This window comes from Tenrec ecaudatus, chromosome 16 (genome assembly GCF_050624435.1).
Source record: "Tenrec ecaudatus isolate mTenEca1 chromosome 16, mTenEca1.hap1, whole genome shotgun sequence".
In the NCBI taxonomy this organism is placed as follows: Eukaryota; Metazoa; Chordata; class Mammalia; order Afrosoricida; family Tenrecidae; genus Tenrec; species Tenrec ecaudatus.
The window spans coordinates 1,043,346-1,060,995 of record NC_134545.1 but is presented as its reverse complement, the minus strand read 5'-3'; the positions used below and the strand labels follow the sequence as shown (position 1 = coordinate 1,060,995).

General features: G+C 56.0%; 1 protein-coding gene across 1 annotated transcript in view; it reads left to right on the top strand.

Moving 5' to 3' along the window:
• The window catches only part of ADGRD1 (adhesion G protein-coupled receptor D1), an 80,616-nt gene that overhangs the window by 46,808 nt on the left and 16,158 nt on the right, over positions 1-17,650 (top strand). The window contains exons 15-19 of the mRNA XM_075534617.1: positions 7,074-7,147; positions 7,928-8,051; positions 13,253-13,356; positions 13,822-13,933; positions 14,945-15,098. Of these exons, the coding sequence (XP_075390732.1) occupies positions 7,074-7,147; positions 7,928-8,051; positions 13,253-13,356; positions 13,822-13,933; positions 14,945-15,098 (568 nt within the window). The remainder of the gene's footprint in view (positions 1-7,073; positions 7,148-7,927; positions 8,052-13,252; positions 13,357-13,821; positions 13,934-14,944; positions 15,099-17,650) is intronic.

Genomic DNA, 17,650 nt, shown 5'->3' with positions numbered 1-17,650 from the left:
GTCTCGTTCTGTGCTTGTTCTGCCTGCTCTGCTCGGTCACGGATATGGTTCCCCTGCATCGGCCAGTCCATCTTCCAGCCCTGGACCAACCTTCTCCTGCTCTGTGCCCTTGCGGCCTGGAGGGCGGCTCAGAGAGTGCTCTTCACGTCTGGCTGTGCACCCTGCCCATCAGGGAGGTCGCACGGCCTTGCTCTGTGAAGCCCCGTCAGGTTGGTGACAGCACCCAGGCTTTGTGAAGGAGAAGACAGTCTATGGGTGGCCTTGGGTGTTCCGTAGGAAAGAAGCACTTGCCACTTGAGTGGATTTGTCTTATCGGACACTTCCTCATGGGTTGCTCCGCTCTGGGGTCCCGGCTCTTCCTCCAGAGCCAATGTGTGGTCACGCGTGGAGGCATTTCCTGTCAGGCACAACAGGCCACGGCCCCGCTTTCTAGCAGAATATGCAAACAAGCCCACCGGAAATGCCAGTGTCAAAGAACAAAGGTGTCACTCTGAGGACCAAGCCACGGTCTTTTCAGTCACCTCATGCACCTGTGACAGCTGGACAGGAGACAGACAGGAAGGCCGAAGGAGAGCCGCTGCCCGTGCACCATGGGGCCGGAGAAGGCTATCGAACCTGCCAGGAAGAGCAATACAGGCAGCATGCTCCTCAGAGGCAGCCAGGGAGAGCCTTTGGGCGTGCCGTCAGGAGAGACCAGTCCCTGGAGAAGGACATCATGTTCGGTCAAGTGGAGGGGCAGCGTTAAAGAGGAAGGCCCTTGACAGGACAGGGGGACACGGTGGCTGCGGCAGTGGGTTTGGACATAGCCACGCCATGAGGCGGGCACAGGGCCGGGCAGTGTCTTTCCGCCACCCATGAATTGCCAGGAGTCGGAACTGACTCTGCCACCCAGCACTACTCGGGAGCAAAGGGCCACGGAACAGGGTAGTGGAAGTCCAGGCTGGACTTTACCTCAGAGCGCCCCCTCACGTTCCCTCGCTCTCTGTCTGTCTCTCTTGTCTATTCCTCTGTCGGGGTCTCACTCTCTCTCCCTAAATCTTTGCTTCTCCCTCAACCCACTTCCCTCTCCTCTGCTCCGAACGCATTTGTCACCCTCTCTCAGAAGTCCCTTATCTGTACTGAGCTGCCCGCGTTGTGATGGGGCAGGCGCCAGGTGCGGTAGGTTTATTGCCAGGCAGGCAGCCCCTCAGAAGGGAGGAGCAGTGCACCGGGGGCTGGGGCCATCAGATTCACAGCACGCCTCTCAGTACTGCCTGCATCTGGTCTGACTTCTCCACCAAAGAGGAGGCCTGCGGGACAAGCCACGGGCCAGCCTGCAGGCACACATGCCGTCGCCGACATCAGTAGCTTCGTACTTCGGCAACCAAGCCGCAGCCATGCGCTCAATGGGCAGATCGCACCTGTGGGCATAAATGTGTGTTAGTGCACAACATGCGGGAGTGTACACGTGCATTAGTGTGTGCATTAATGCATTGCATGTTCAACACATGGGAGCGTACACATGTGTGTAAATGTGTAAGTGTACAACACATGTGTGGATGTGTAAGTGTACACATTCATGAGTGTGTATGCATAGATGTGCATGTACGTACAGCACAAGTGTGTGGGTGAGTGTCACGTGCATGTGTGTGCATGCATGCATGCATAAATGTGTGAGTGTGCAGCACACGTGTGGATATGAGTGTACACAAATTCATAACTGAGTGTGCATGTGTACAGCACATATGTGTGGGTATACATGTATGCATGTGTGTGTGTATGTGTGCGCTTATGTGTGCTTGTTCTCAGGGGTTCCTCAGGGTCTGGGCCTCTGCAGGACGCCAGCTACACTTGGTGGGGCCTGGCAGTAGGAGTCCTGTGTTTTCCAGGGACATTTCCCGGCATTGGCCGGTTGTCACCTGGGAGAAGTGAGGTGATCTGGAAACACTTGTGTTCAATATCCAGCTCGCTGTTCTCATTCTGGCTCCCGTGTTGTTTCTGAGAGATTTATTTTCCTTCTTGTTCTTCGCTCAGGACATCAAAGCAATTTCCCCTCTGGTGGCGGCCCTCACCTGGCCCCGAGGGTGATGCTGTGTGTAAGCCCAGGGAGTGGGAAAGGGGTATGCCTGTTCTTAGACTTGGGGTTCAGGTAAGGAGAGCCTCACAAGGGGCTAGGGGCTAGAATCTCAGGGGTTCATTTTGGTGGTGCTCTGCCTTCCGACCAGAGGGTCCACACCGGGCAGGGAAACACAAAGGGCCTTGCCTAGGAGGTCCTGTGACCTGAGCCCAGCAGTCTGGGGACATCAGTCCTGCAGTGTCCCAGGCGGTCACTGCTGCCCTGACCCAGGCACACTAGCAGTTGGAGGGGGCGTCAGGAGGCAGGGAACCTCCCTGGACTGAGAAGAACCTGACCTCATCAGCCTGCTTCACATCCTGAGGGACCAGGATGCATCAGGTGGAACCGTAAGCCCCAGGGCCTGTCTTGGCCTCCAAGCCTGTCTGGTCGGGGAAGAGACCTGGGCAGCACGGGGTGCAGGCAGAGCCATGGGGACCCCAGCGCAGAGACGTGGGCTGTCCTGGAGAGACATGCAGGCAGGGAGTGATCTTAGTTTCATGGATGGGCTGTCAGAAGCACCACATGCGAGTGGGTTTAGCACAGATACATGTATCCTCACACCGTTTAGGAGACCAGAAGTGGGGACTTAGTGCTTAAGCTCCAAGGGAAAGCTCGCGCTCTCTGCCGGCTTTGTGGGGAGGTTGATGTCTCATTTCAGCATCTGCGTGTGTGCCTCACGTCCCTTGGAGATCTCCATGTATCTTGGCACTAGCCGTCCAGTGGGCCCAGGAGTTTCTCGGCTCAAGCACCCTGGGCCCAAAGGAGGCACTCCACTCCCAGCTCTCCTCCCGTGGTTGGACTGAGGTGCCTCTCCCTGTTCACTTCTCGGTGGTGGTGGTGCTTGTGGTGGTGGTTGTGGTGGTTGTGGTGGTCGTGGTGATGGTGGTGGTCGTGGTGTTTGTGGTGGTGGTTGCGGTGGTGGTGGTTGTTAGGTCTCATTGAGTCGACTCCAACTGATAGTAGCCCCAAGTGCAGGAGAAGGAAACCCTGCCCGGTCCTGCACCATCTTCACAGTCGTCGTGTTTGAACCCATTGTTACAGCCTGTGTGTCCATCCACCTCTTTGTGCGTCTTCTTTTTCACCAAGTCTCTACTTTACCAAACATTACGGCCTTCTCCAAGAATCGGTTCCTCCTGGTAGCATACCCAGAGTACCTGGGATGAGATCGGCCCATCTCACTTCTTAGGGAGCACTCTAGCCGTCAGTTTGATCTGGCAGTCTGTGGCACTATCGGGAGGCTTCAACCACCCCATAATCGAAAGGCCTCTTCCTCCTTCCGTTCTCCTCACTCACTGTCTAGGAGAAATTAACAATGCCATGGCTCAGGCCAAGTGCACCCTCGTCCTCAAAGTGATAGCTTTGCTCTTCCCCCTTCACACAGACCCTGCACAGCAGATTTGCTCAGTGCAATACATCATGCGATTTCTCCACTGCTGCTTCCATGGGCATTGGTTGTATGCACAAGTAAAAGACAGTCCTTGACAATTTCCATCTGAAAATACCAATCATATTGTTTATTGATACAATTGTGACGTTATAAAATTTTTTCCTTGCATTGAGGGATAATCCATATTGCTGTATCCATCTTTAATTTTTATTCCTAAGTGCTTCGAGTCCTCATTGATCTCAGTAAGCACGGTTGTATCATCTGCATATCTCTGGTTGTGAATAGCTTTCCTCCAGTCCTGACACGGCGTTCTTCTGCCTCTGGTCCAGCTCCTCATACTATGTGCTGTGCACACAGATTGAATAGGTGTGGTAAAAGCATACGACCCCGACACATGCCGTTCCTGACTTTGAACCATGCTGCATTCTCTTGTTCTGTTATAGAACCCCCGCTGGGTTCCTTACAGACCCATGTAGTCAGATGCCTGGGCATAAGTCAATAAAACACAACGTCTTCCTGGTGTTCTCTGACATTAGCAATGAGATCCCCCTTTCCACATGCCCCTCTGAATCTGGCTTGAATTCCGGGCAGCTCCCTGTCAGTATACCACAACAGCCATGATCGAATAATCTTAAGCAAAAACGTAGCTTGTATGTAATATCCATGATATTGTTGTGTGATTTCTGCATTTCCTGGAGTCACCTTGCTTTGGAATGGGCACGAGCATGGACCTCGTCCAGTTGGTTGACCAGGTAGCCACCTTCCAAATTTCCCGCCTTAGACAAGTGCTCCTAGAGCTTCCGCAGCCTGCTGACGTGTTTCCGTTGGTAGGCCGGCACCTCCTGGAGCCTTGCTTTCCACCCGCGCCCTCGGTGCGGCCTGGATTCTCCCTCCAGTGCCATCGGTTCCCGAGCATATGTTGTCTCTTGAAATGTTTGACTGTCAACTAATTCTTTTTGGTAAAATTTTGATACTATTTTCTTTTGAGACTTCCTGCTTTGTTCAATATTTTGCCCAAAAAACCTTTCAAGATTAAAACTCGAGTCTCGGGTTTTTTCTCTTCCCTTCTTTCATCTTGAGGAACGCCAACATGCCCTTCCCTTTTGGTGGTCCCCCTGCAGACCCCGGGGACATTGCAGAACCACAGTGAGAGCCTCGTCATCTCCAGCGGCCCCTTGACATTTCCTGCTTAGCTCTTTTGCTTCATTTCCTTTTTCCTCCTTCCTGGTGTTTTAGCTGCTCTACATTCTAGAGAGAGTTTCACTCTCTTCTGAAATCCACTGTGGTCTTCTCTGTCTTTTTAAAGACCTTTTACCTTCTTCATATGTAATGTTATCTTTTAAAATTAGCTTTATTGAGCCATAATTAACACACACTACATTTTAATCATTCAGTCACAGTAAGAGGGGTGTGTGTCTTTATAAATGATGTTCTTGCTGTAATCCCATGAGTCATCAGGTCATCCAATCTTCAGTGTTCTGAGTCAGATCTATTCTTGAGATAGGCTCTGAGTGCAGGTGGTACACATGCAGGTTGTATGTTGGTACTCCTGGACTTGCTTCCTTTTATTCATCTTCAGCTTGAACCCGTGTCTTTGTCACTGATAACGCTGTTCTGCAGCTGGCCCCGGCCTTGCTTTGGCTAACGATATTCAGCTTCCCCATTCCCGCTTTCCAGAGAGGTCGCGAAGTCCATGCCTGAGTGTTCCATCTGGCCAAGTCCACATGTATAGTCATAAAGGGGATTTGAATTTCATTTATGTCTCAAAGGATATCGACTAAAGATGCAGCGTATTGGTGTAGACAGCCTCCTGTCCCATTTACCTAGCTGCCTCTAATCCTTCCTCATTTGCATCGTAGAGGTGAGGATTTATAATGCACAAGATAATTGTATCAGGTCATATTCTAAGAATCATGGCCCTGTCAAGTTGTCGTGTATTTCGGGGTGTCCTGGTTCTAGACCATGAGGTGCATGGCTGCTCCTGTCCTTCCTGCCTCTGAGCACCTCGTGGGCACATGCTGACCTTCTGGTCTCCTGGGTTAATTGTTCTAAGAAGATTGTCTCTCCCAGGTGTGACTGCCCCCTCACAGTCCTGGCTGCCATTTGGCTGAAAGTTGGGCCTGGCGGTGAGTTCAGGTCCAGGCCTACAGGGTAACTGAGGGCCACCATCTGGGGTTCCACTAGCCTCTGCCAGACCAGTGAGCCCGGTTCTTTCACTGTTTTTGAGTTGTCCCACATCAGCACCCACCCCCCAACTTGGGGGCCTGTGGAGAGACTCTGAGCCCTAAGGAGCGGCGGCCCTCCCACTCAGGGTAGAACCTCTGGGGCTGGTGGCCGAGGCCGTCCATCACGGCCAGGCTCCCGTGAGCTCCCTGTGCCTCCTTCACTCCAGACCACACACACCCCGGGCTTCAAAGTTCATGCTTCTGCCATGGAAGAGTGATTCAGATCCGGAGCCCAGGTGCTGGGGTCCCCCGGGGCTACTCGGCCTCTGCTCTGCTTCCAGCTGGGGCCCCTCAGTGCATCCGGCTGCTGGTTTTTGCAGCCCCTCTGGGCTCTCAGTAAGCCTTTAAAATGCGCTCCTCATAGTCTAGAGGTTCTGTGTCAGCCTGGGCCCAATGTGGCCTCAGTGCCCCCAGCCCCAGGTGCAGGGCTGTGGCCATGGGGCTGCCTTTGTAGTACTGACCTTGTGGTTTCTGAATGTGACGGCTTCTCCCCGGCTAACAACCTTTGCAAGGAGTCCCTGGTGGTGGAATGGTTTACATGTTCAGCTGCTAACCAAACGGTCACCAATTTGAAACCACCAGCTGGTCCTTCCGACAGAGAAAGATGAGTCTCTGGACCCCAGAGGGGCAGTTCTCCACCATCCTATAGGGTCACAGTGAGTCGGAATCAACTTGATGGCAGTGAGAACAACCCTTGCCAGAGTCCCTGGTGGTAGCCACTGGTGAGCACCCAACTGTCACTGAAAGGTCTATCCGGAAGCCCGGTTGTTAAAAGGCCTGGTGGTCTGGGCCCGAGAAGCCAGCCGATAGAAACCCTCTCCCTGTCCCCGCACCCACCCCTAGCAGTTCTAACACACACACACACACACACACACACACACACACAGGGTCTTCCTGAGTCCGGTCAACCTGGCTGCTCTCCTGAAGTCCTTCCACATTCCCTGCACGACACTCCAGGTCCCATGTGTACTCTGCCTAAGACATGCCCTGCCCTCAGATGCTCCTCCCTCCGCCCTCCCCCCGCCCCCCCCCCGAGCCCGACAGACACCCACCTCATTGCCGCCTCTCACTTTGGTCTTTCCTAGGAGGTCCTGGAGCTGGACCCACTCTGGGTTTGTCTGGGGCTCAGGGGGAGGAAGATGGGGCTCACCTGCCCTGCAGATGGGCTGTGTGATGGTGGCTGAGGTGCCAAGCGAGGGAGCAGGGTCACTCTCGGCTGGGGGCCTCCAGCAGGGCAGCAGGTCAGGGATGGCCAGGGGAGCGGGTGGGGGAAGCCCTCACGGGCCATGTCTGGGATGGAGGGGGACAGTCGTTACCCCTGGGGTGCTTCAGCTTCATGGTGACTCCCAGTCTTCTTCCATTCCAGACGCGAAAGCAGCACTTGCAGGCCAACAACCAGAGCCACCGTGTCTTCTACTACTGCGCCTTCCTGAACTTCAGGTACCACCGGCCCCGGTGGCAGGAACACACAGGCCTGCGGTGCTGCCAGGACGTGACTCAGGGAGGGCATTGAAGTGTTGGTGCTCCGGGAGGGTTGCTGTGAGTGCACTCAGCGACAGGGAGTCTTTTAGCTTTTTAATTATTTTTTTGTATTTTATCCACAAGGATTCTGAAATTCTACCCCCTGGTTCTATGTAGAGACCAGTCCCTTGAGAAGGACATCTAGTTTGGTAAAGTTGGGGGCCGGGGAGCAGCAGGCAGCAAAACAAGAGGAAGGCCCTCAACAAGCTGGGTGGACACGTGGCTGCAGCCACGGGCCCGGGAGCAGCGTGGACACGGCGTGGACCGGCGGTGCTTTGCTCGCTGAGCACAGGGTCGCTGTGGGTTGGAACGGACCCCATGCCCCCTAGTGACAGAAATGATGACGGTGACGGCGACAGTTTTACAGAAACACCTCCTAGTATAGCCCCTGTCTGCTGGTGTCATGTCCCCTTAGCCCGCTGGTGCAGGACATGGCCAGAATCCCAGCATTCCCTGTCAGAGCGAGTCTGTTCTCCTGCCTGTTGGAAAGAGTCTCACTGAGCTTCCAGTTTGGGGTTTCCCCACCCCACCCCACCCCACCCTCCACAGAGCTGACATGTCGTGAAATGATAAAATCGATGCTCCTTCTTCTACAAGACAGAACACTACAGGCTTGGACTTGCGGTGCCGACCCCAGACACAGCACCCCATCCAGCCCCCACCAGCCAGTTCCACTGACCTTTCCCCATGTGTCCACAGCTCCGGGAAAGGCGTCTGGTCGAACGAGGGCTGCACCCTCACCGAGGGGAACCTCAGCTACTCCGTGTGCCACTGCACCCACCTCACCAACTTCGCCATCCTGATGCAGGTGGTCCCGCTGGAGGTGAGGTACCCCGTGGGCCGGGTAGCGGGCAGGCTTGTGCCCTCCGGGTGACAGCCCATGTGGAGGAGCTCCGTGTATGAGGCCTTCCTGAGGGCCCCCTTTGCCAGGAGCACTTCCCAAGGGGGCTCTACTCTCCTGTCATATCCTGTCTGCGCTGTGTGGGTGCAGGGCAGGTGTGGCACATAGAGGGGACACCCATGACTGTGGCCAAGAGTGACCATGTGCAAGAGCCTGTCAAGAGCCAGTATCACCACACACGCCGCTCCAGCCGCGCCCCACAGCCTCCTGTCTGTCTCCTCCTCAGCATACGGCACTCGTCCAGGCGGACTTCCCCCCAAAGTGAGGTGGGCAGGCTGCTGTTGTCTGTGACATGCATAGCCAGCCCCCACACCAAACTCAGTGCCGACTCAAACCCCCACCCCACCCCCAGTGGGTTTGTAAGACTGTAACTCTTTCCGGGAGTATAGAGCCTCATTGTTCTTTCGAGGAGCAGCTGGTGGTTTCAAACTGCTGGCCTTGAAGTTCACAGCCCAACCAGCCACCACTAAGCCCATAGGGCCCCTGTGCACAACAACAGCACAGTGGAAACATGTGGCCCAGGCTACTGATGGTCTGGGATGTAGATGCACGGACGGGCCGGCTGGCTCTAGGCAGGGCTTCCCCACATAGAAAAGCCCACCCCACAATCTTGGCCACCCTGTGCAGAGCAGGGCATATGAAGTGGGGCGAGCCTGGGATTGGTGCAGTTGCAGGTAAACATTTGTGCACAGTGCTTACAAACACTTCCCCTGGTCCGCAGGAAAGATGGCTACCATGTCTGCCAACAGGGAATGTCAGCGCTGAGAGGATCTCCCGGCCTTGCCCAGCCCAAGCTGAGCTCTGGGGGCTCACCAGAGGCCCTGACTGGTGTGGCCAGACGCTGGGTTGCGTCCTCTCGGACAGGCACCCACCCACCTCTGCCACCAGTATTCCTGGTCCTCTGTCACACTCCCCTACCAACCTTCCCCACCAGGCCCCTCACTCACATATGCATATGTGCACACACAGGCACACACACATCACCTGGGGGAGAACCTGAGGCAGGTGGGCAAGACCATGTGGGTGCCCAGCACCCAGTTCCAACTAAGCCTGTGCCATCTGTTCCCGGAGGACCCCCATGAGGCCGTGGGGACCATACATGGCAGATGTCTCCACTGCGTTGGGCACTGCCCTGCCCTCCCCATGCCCTGCACATGTCTGTGGTGAAGGATCACACAGCCTTGTGGGCCCCATCCAACCTTCGACCCCACCACCGCCCTGAACCCTGGTCCATCCTCCCCACAAGTGTGGACATCCTTGTCATTCCCCTCTGGCGGGTTCCTTTCCCTTCCCTTGCCCCCCTGCCCCCTGGCCTTGTCCTCCGAGTTGTAAAGCCACTGAGGACAGCAGGGTCTCTGACAGGCACCGTCTGAAAAGGAGACCTTGTGGGCACACGAGGGCACTGTCCCCGCCACACTGTCCAGGACTGCGTGCTGCTATACCTCCCCCCAGCTCACTACCTCCACAATTGTCGCCAGTGCACCGGGGGTTAACTGGCTGTCGGTGTTCTTTCCCACGTCCCCCTCAGTTTTCCTTTCCACTCAACATGAAATAACCCCGCACCTGCCATTGATCGGCGGATCCACAGCCTCCCTCCCAGCAGCCCCGCAGCTCCTGAGGGACGGGATCATTTAGAAAGAGCCGGCCCCATGCTGCTCGCATTGACAGGGGCTTGGGGGCTCTTGGCGGGGGCTCTCGCCCTCCTGTTGGCGGGGGCACCGATGGGGTGACTGACTGCCTCTGGGCCCAGCCCTGGATCAACACGGAGGTGCAAAAGGCGGCTGCCTGGGTTCTGACCTGGAGGGGCTGGCGGAGCTCAGAGCTCTGTTTTTACTGAGGGAACAGCCCCATCCCAGCCAAGACAGGCCTGAGGGAGGCAGCGGTCTCTGTGTCCCCCGCCCGAGAAGCGACACACAAGGGGGCAGCTGAGAGGTGGGGGCTGCTTCTCACGCTTGTGCAAGGGTGTCTCACAGCAGCCCCACAAAATCACAGTGACTGATGGACCGGAAGTTCGTGCTCTCCACAGACACTCTGCCTGGGGCTGCGCCTGCTGAGGGCGAGGGCCCCTCTCCCCGGCAGTCCCTGGGAGCCTTGGTGGCATAGTAGTTACGTTGCTGGGCGAGTAACTGCAAGGCCATCAGTTCAAAACCTTGGGACAAAGACAGGGCTTTCTAGTCCTGTGAAGAGTCCAGTCTCAGGAACCCCCAGGGGCTGTTGTGCCTGGTCCTGGAGGGCAGCTTTGAGTGGGCCTTGGCTCCGTGTTTGAGTCTCAAGACCGCAACGGGTGTGTGACTGAGAGAACTTTCCTGCACCAGAAACCAAACCAAACCCAACTGCCGCCAAGTCCTTTCCAATGAAACTGCAGGCCGATTGGAACTGCCCTGTGAATCCTGCAACTGTAACTCGCTCACCTTTCTCCCACAGAGTGACTGGCGGCTTCCAGCCCCACATGTAGCCGCCACGCCCCTACTGGTGGCACAGACAGGGTTTGTCTGAAATGAACCCGTGGGGGTATGCGCTGAGATCCTAGGAGCCGTTCCTGACTTACCCCTGCTTGTGTCTGTGGGCGTGTATGTGCACACATGCATGTGCATATCCATCTTTCTCATGTCTGTGTGCATGTGTATATATGTTAACGTGTGTATTATCCGTCTCTGCTATTCTTCCATCTAAATCTCTCTCTGCAAGAGGGACCTTCCTGGGTCACTCCCAGCCCTGCAGTCTGGGCTGAAGGTACTGGGGGCTACCCGGGCTGAGAGGACCAGAGGGAAGGCCCACTCCTCCGAGCTTTCCAGCCCAGAGCGGGGGCCCTCTGCCCCTAGCCCTGCTGCCCCTCCCTGTGAGGGAGCTCACTCCTCATAGGGGAGTTCGCTGTCTATCTGTGTCTCAGACCCTCACTGCCTCTGTCACACACAGACTGCCACCAGGCCCACTGAGAGGGGGCACCCACTACGGTGATGCCACCACCCCTCCTTCTCAGCCTCACGCTCATTCTGGCTTTGCATGAGGGGCAGTGCAGTGAGTGCCGCCGGCAAAGGGATGATTTCTCATGAGCAGAGTCACTCCCATGCCTGCCCGTGCGGACACAGGTGTCCGGCGACCTCCGACTTCTCGGAAGTCCTCCTGGGGCCACTTGAGTTCACGCCCCTGGCTCAGAGGCCTCCTGTCCTTATAATAAACTCCAGGCCTTTCCTGCTGTTTCTAAATCTGGCTGTGGCCTGGGAGGAGGGGTGCAGCTCCCCACGCCTTCCTGGGCGGGTGGGAGGGCAGCATCCAGACTCCCAGAACAGTGATTATGGAGCCACACACAGGGTAACCTGCTGCCCACCCCCACCCCATGGTCCACTGCAGTGGGCTCCAGGCAGTGGGCTCTGGGCCCCTGCTCCCCACCTCATGACCTGCTGCACCCGCACAGCTGGCCCCCACGCAGCCTCAGACATTCTGAGTCAGACACTGCTGCCCTCACCAGGACAATGAGGAAATGGAGGCCAGATGGGTGGGCAGTTGAGCCCCCAGCCTCACAGCTGGACAAGGGAGAAGCGTTTCAGCCGACATCCCCTCGACCCTGCAATCCTCCCTTCTGTGATGGGCACGCTCGGGGCGACCCAGTGCACCCGGGGAGGAAACGAGGCCCGGTTCTGCAGTATCCTCACCCTGCCCTGGCGTTTGAGCCCACCGTGACAGCCCCGGACGCAGTGCATCTCCCAGGGGCCTTCCTCTCTGTGCTGCCCTTGCACCTGACCAGGCCCGCCGTCCTCCCTCAGGGCTGCCCCTCCTCTTCCCTGTGCAGAGTATGCGAGGTGAAGTCTTTCCATCCTTGCTTCTCAGTAGCATTCTGGCCATACTTCCTTCAGACAGATTTGTTTGTTCCCCCAGCAGTCCCTGGCAGTCCGGGCACATTCTGCATTCTTCACAAACACCCTCATTCAAAGGCATCAATTCTTCTCTGATCTCCCTTATTCACTGTCCCGCTTTATCATGCATATGAAGTGATTGAGAAGTCGCTGTCAGGTCAGCCTTGGGTGCAGCCTCATTGCTCCTGAAGACTTTAGAGAAGTCTGTGTGGCAGATGCACCGAGCACAGTGTTGCTTGATTTCTTGCCTGCTGCTTCCACAAGCGCTGACTGTGGGTGCAGGAAAAATGAAATCCTCAACCACAGAGGATCCCAGCTATACGGCTGCCACGCAGCCCAAGGTGTGTTTAATCCTCTGGAGGGCCACTGCAGATGCACCCCCATGCCACAGCCTCAGGCAGCATCACTGTGTCACGGGAGGTCGGCCTGCTGTCCAGGGGGTCCTGGAATGGTGGGGGGCAACTGCAGCAAGGATCTGAGATGACCTCCAGGGAGTTCTGGAATGGGGGGGGGGCAACTGCAGCAGGGATCTGAGATGACCTCCAGGGGGTCCTGAAATTGGGGTGGGAGTGGGGGGAGCAGATGTAGCAGTGATCAGGGATAACTCAGGGGATCTGGGAAGGGGGGGTGGGGCAATGCTGGGGCTGACTTGAGGGGTCTGGGAAAGGGCAGTGATGGTGCTGACCTGGGGGGTCTGGGGACGGGGAGTGGCATCGATGCTGTCCACAGCTGTTCTGTGCACCACGTACACACACACACACCCCTGGAAGTCAGTTCTGGGCCCACCTGGTCCCCTACTCCTTCACCTGCCCGGCCTCAGTCAGTGCTGCCTTCCCCTGTGGGGTGCATGCCATTGGGGCCTCCTCTTAGGAGTGGGCTCCTTGGGCAGAGACCCCACAGTATATGGTGCAGGCAGTGGGCATGAGATGTGAACCAGGAAACTTGGCTCTGGGCCCCCTGGCCAACCCTGCTGAAGGCTGTGTCTGTCAGCTGCAGTCCAGACGAGGGACTCACAGGCAGGGTCCCAAAGGGTGGGTGTGCAGAGTAGCCCTGAGGTGGGCCTGGAGCTCTGAGGATTAGCTTCTGTTGGTGCCAGGGCCAGGCGTTTGGGTGCTGGAGGCAGGATTTGAAGTCCCCCATCAATCATGACCCTCAGGGCTGGTGCACTCACTGTGGCTTGAGACCCCGCCCCCTCCAGCACCCGCAGGTGGGGGCCTCACCATCGGGCCTTAAACCCCCTTCCCTGACTCGCGCCCTGCCCCCGCACAGCTGGCGCGAGAACACCAGGTGGCGCTGTCGGCCATCAGTTACATCGGCTGCTCCGTTTCCGTGCTCTGCCTGACCGCCACGCTGGCCACCTTCGCCGTCCTCTCGTGAGTCCCCGCTGCCCGGCCTGGGAGGGGTGGGCTTCCACGGCCCCATGATGGCTCTCCCCCCAGCTATCACCGAAGCCTTGCCTCCCCTCAGGAGCCTCTCGGGTCAGTGCTGTTAGCCTGGAGGTCTGCAGAGGAGAGGGTGAAGGGTGGGTGGGGGCGGGGGGAGGACGGGACCCAGGAGGACCCCTGGAGGACACCCACCAAAACCTCTAGACAGAAGCATGGTGATGTGGGTCCAGAAGGGTCCCAGACATGGGTCAGTTCCCTGGCCCACGAGGGAAGACATCCTGCCCAGGAGTCTGTCTAGAACAGCAGCTGCAAAGGCCCTGAGGCTGCAGTAGGCTGTGGGTAGACTTGCAGGTGGGGGAGTGCCAGCGATCTGTTGGAACCCCTGGGAGCAAAGCAGTTGAGGGTCAGGAGTGGGGCGTGCCCAGGCTGGGCCTCACGCCCCTGTGCCCTCAGCTCCGTCAGCACCATCAGGAACCAGCGCTATCACATCCATGCCAACCTGTCCTTTGCCGTGCTGGTGGCCCAGGTGCTCCTGCTTGTCAGCTTCCAGCTCCAGCCTGGCACGGTGAGTGGGCCAGTCCCCTAGGCCACGCTCCCCTCCACCTCCCCCCAGTGGCCTGAGGAGAGGGCACCTCCTGTGGGGCTCTCTGACTTGGAAGGCAGGCCACATGCCAGGGAACCCGTCTCAGCAGGGCATCTCTTTCTGTCTAACAGCCGAGGGGCTGAGGTGCTCAGCTAGAGGTCAGATGTGCAGCTGTGCTGACCCTTAGCTGAGCACTGCACCTGCACAGCTACTGAACCTGACCGGAGGCCCCACGGCAGGTCACACAGCCTATACCCCTTCCCCCTGCCTGCTGCCCCTGGGGGCCCTGGAGGCCCAACCCCACCTTCATGCCAGCTGCCCACCCGCAGCCGAGTTGTGCCCTCACAGTTGCAGTGGAATTCATGAAGCACCCAGCTCACTCTGCGGCAGCGTCCCACCCCTCACCACTGACAACTCCCCACCTGTCCCAGCACATGCTCCAGCAGGGGACAAAGAAGGACTCTGAAAGCAGGCATCTCTCACCACCACCACCCGCACACGTGTGTACACACATGCATGCACACTCATGTAAGTGTGCACACAGATCCACACGTCCATGTATGTACACCGGCACATACACACTCCCACCCCATTCCGTATCCCTATACACGTGCGCGCATGTGTGTACATACACGCACACATACACCAGCATTCCCACATTGCACGCACACGTGTGCACACACATGGGTGAACACACAGGCATGAGCACTGGTCCCCTCAGATCCCTGCTCTTTGTAAGATCACGAGGGCTGCAAGCAACTCTGTGCTGATTGGTCAAGCCTGATACCCCTGCCTCTCCTGGACCAATTGCTAGGCCTGAGGACCTGCAATAATTGACCAGTCTATGTCGCCTGCTCCACCCACATTGCTTAGTGCAGGGTGGGCTGGGAGCAGTGATTCCCCAGAAGGGATGAGTCCTGGCTCTGTCCTCCTGTGGGGGGTGCAGGGGACTGGCCCTGTAAGCCCCTGCTCATGCCCTGTGTCTGCTCACAGGCCGCGTGCCGAGCTCTGGCTGTGCTCCTGCACTACTTCTTCCTGAGCGCCTTTGCCTGGATGCTGGTGGAGGGCCTTCACCTCTACAGCATGGTCATCAAGGTCTTCGGCTCTGAGGACAGCAAGCACCTGTACTACTATGGCATCGGGTGGGGTAGGTATGCGAGCACGGGGTACTCAGAGAGGGTCCCTCAGGGGAGATGGCTCCTTCAGGGGGGATGATGGACCCTTGGGGGGATCATCCCTCAGGGGGATGGCTCCTTGGGGGCATGGTTCCTCAGGGGGATGGTCCCTGAGAGGAGAAGTCTCGGGGGGGTGTTCCTCGGTGGGGGTTGGCTCATTCAGGGGGATGACTCCCTCAGGGGGGATGACTCCCTCAGGGGGATGACTTCAGGGTCATGGGAATAATCCCAACAAAATGCAGTGGGACATGTCTCTGTGATCAGTGGAGGCTGCAGCCAAGTTCTCTCCGTCTAAGTCCCCTTGGTGCCTTTAAAAAGGATTAAAGCAGTGACTTCCAAAGGGGCCCTTTTGATTCAAGGTGAAGACGTAGCTCAGAAGGTTGTGGCTCCCTTTTTTTGAAATCCAAAGGAGGCGTCTTGGTAAATTTTCTCAAAGAACACAGGACAAACCCAGAGGCTGATGAGGACTTTAAAAGAAAATGTTGAAGTGCATCACTGGGAAAAGGGCAAGGCGAGTTGCTCTAAGGACTTACCCCAGCACTGTGGGGGAAGGAGGCCCCGGCACATCCTCACGGGTCTGGGAGGCACAATGGTACGGCGGTAATAAGTAACAATGATAGTGAAGTCAGAGGGAGCATGAGAGATAGAAGAGAGATTGAAGTCATGGAGTCAGACACATTTCATGGTAGCATGCTCACCTCAGCCCCACTCGGTGGTCCTCGTGGGGAGAGCCCGGGAGCCCAGCTTTATTGCTAACCCAGGATCATAACTCCTTGGGGGGGGGGCATGATTACAGGCAACCACACGTCCCAGGAAGGGGCAGTACACTAGGCATACACATCACAGGAAGGGGATGTATGATAGGCGTAAGTGTGACAGGAAGGGGATGAGCTAGGGGTGTGCACATAGGAAGGGGAGGGACTAGAGGTGTACATGTGACAAGATGGGTGGATCCTAGATTCATGATGGCGGCCTAACCTTGGTCACCCTTGGGTGGGCTTGACCTCTCTGGGGTCTCCTACAAGGAAAGAGTCAACTACTATCCTTATCAGAAGGGAGTGGGTCCTACTTGTTGTGGGATACACAGTGGTGACAGCTTGCTGTAGATGGCTGGTAACCCTTAGGGAGAATAACCGCTGACCTGGGCTATATTTGGGGGAGACAACTTGGGAGAAATCTTTCTGTTTTCCCCACATCACAACAATGTACCTGCTCATTCTGGGATTGTAGGAGGGAAGCCTACTCCATCCTTCTAAAAGCCCTGGTCATGTATCCTCTGACGTTTGTGTTCCCCAAACGCAAAGAACACTGAGAAGGAGCACAATCAGTGTTCCAGGAGAGTGCCGAACCCCTGCTTTGATGTGAGATAAAGAACAGAATGCAGAGCTCTCTGGAGGAAGGTCAGAGAGAGGGAAGCACTACCTTCAGAACTGTGCAGACCTAGATGAGGCTCGATCAGGAGACTATAGCTCACATGCAATGCACACATCATACAATTCAATCGTTCAGACCTATGAAGAAGAGTTGTACAATCATCACTACCATCGGTTTCAGAACGTTGTCTTCTTTCTCATAATCATGGGTGTTAGCCCTTCATTTCCCCCAACTTCCCCTGCCATGCCCCTAGGTAATTATTTAATCTAGTTGCTGACTTTATAGATTTACCTACCCTGTTTCATATACAGAAAAGAAAAACATACACAACAAAATCAAGAGATAAAAAAATGACAAAATGAAACAGAAGGCATAAAATATTAAAAACGAATATAGAATGGGTCAAAGGGAGATCAAATGATAAAAGTGTTACATTGTAACTAACCAGGTCCGCCATCCAAGTGTTACATTGTAACTAACAGGGTCAACCACCCAAGTGTTACATTGTAACTAACCAGGTCCAGACACCCAAGTGTTACATTGTAACTAACAGGGCCAACCATCCAAGTGTTACATTGTAACTATCTGAGGCTGACATCCAAGTGTTACATTGTAACTAACAGGGTCAACCATCCAAGTGTTACATTGTAACTATCCGAGTCTGCCATCCAAGTGTTACATTGTAATCGGACCCAGGCTGCCACCATTGCTGTACCACATGATTGATCTGAAGCAAAACCGTGCACATCTCTGGAATATGGTCACAATATAGTCCAACCACAGTTTTGTGGGGACCCTGCAAGTGGATTTGGGGCTCCCACTATCATCCATAGCCTTCTGAAAACTGGGTGTTCAGAATGTAAACTCTGATACTGTTCCCTCCACTGGATTGGGATTTTATTATTTATAATTCTTGGATCGTGCGGGCTGGCATGCTTCTTCTCTGTGGCCCTAGTTAATGCTAGCTTCACATTGTGATCATTCTGTTTAGTACAAGCTCCTGTGGTTTTGTGAGGAGGCTGGGTGATGCAGTGGGTTATACGTGGGGCTGCCAACCCCAAGGTCAACAGTTGGACTTCCCCTGTTCCTCTGCAGGAGAAGATGAGGCTCTTTGCTCCCAGACAGATTTACAGTCTTGGAACCCACAGAG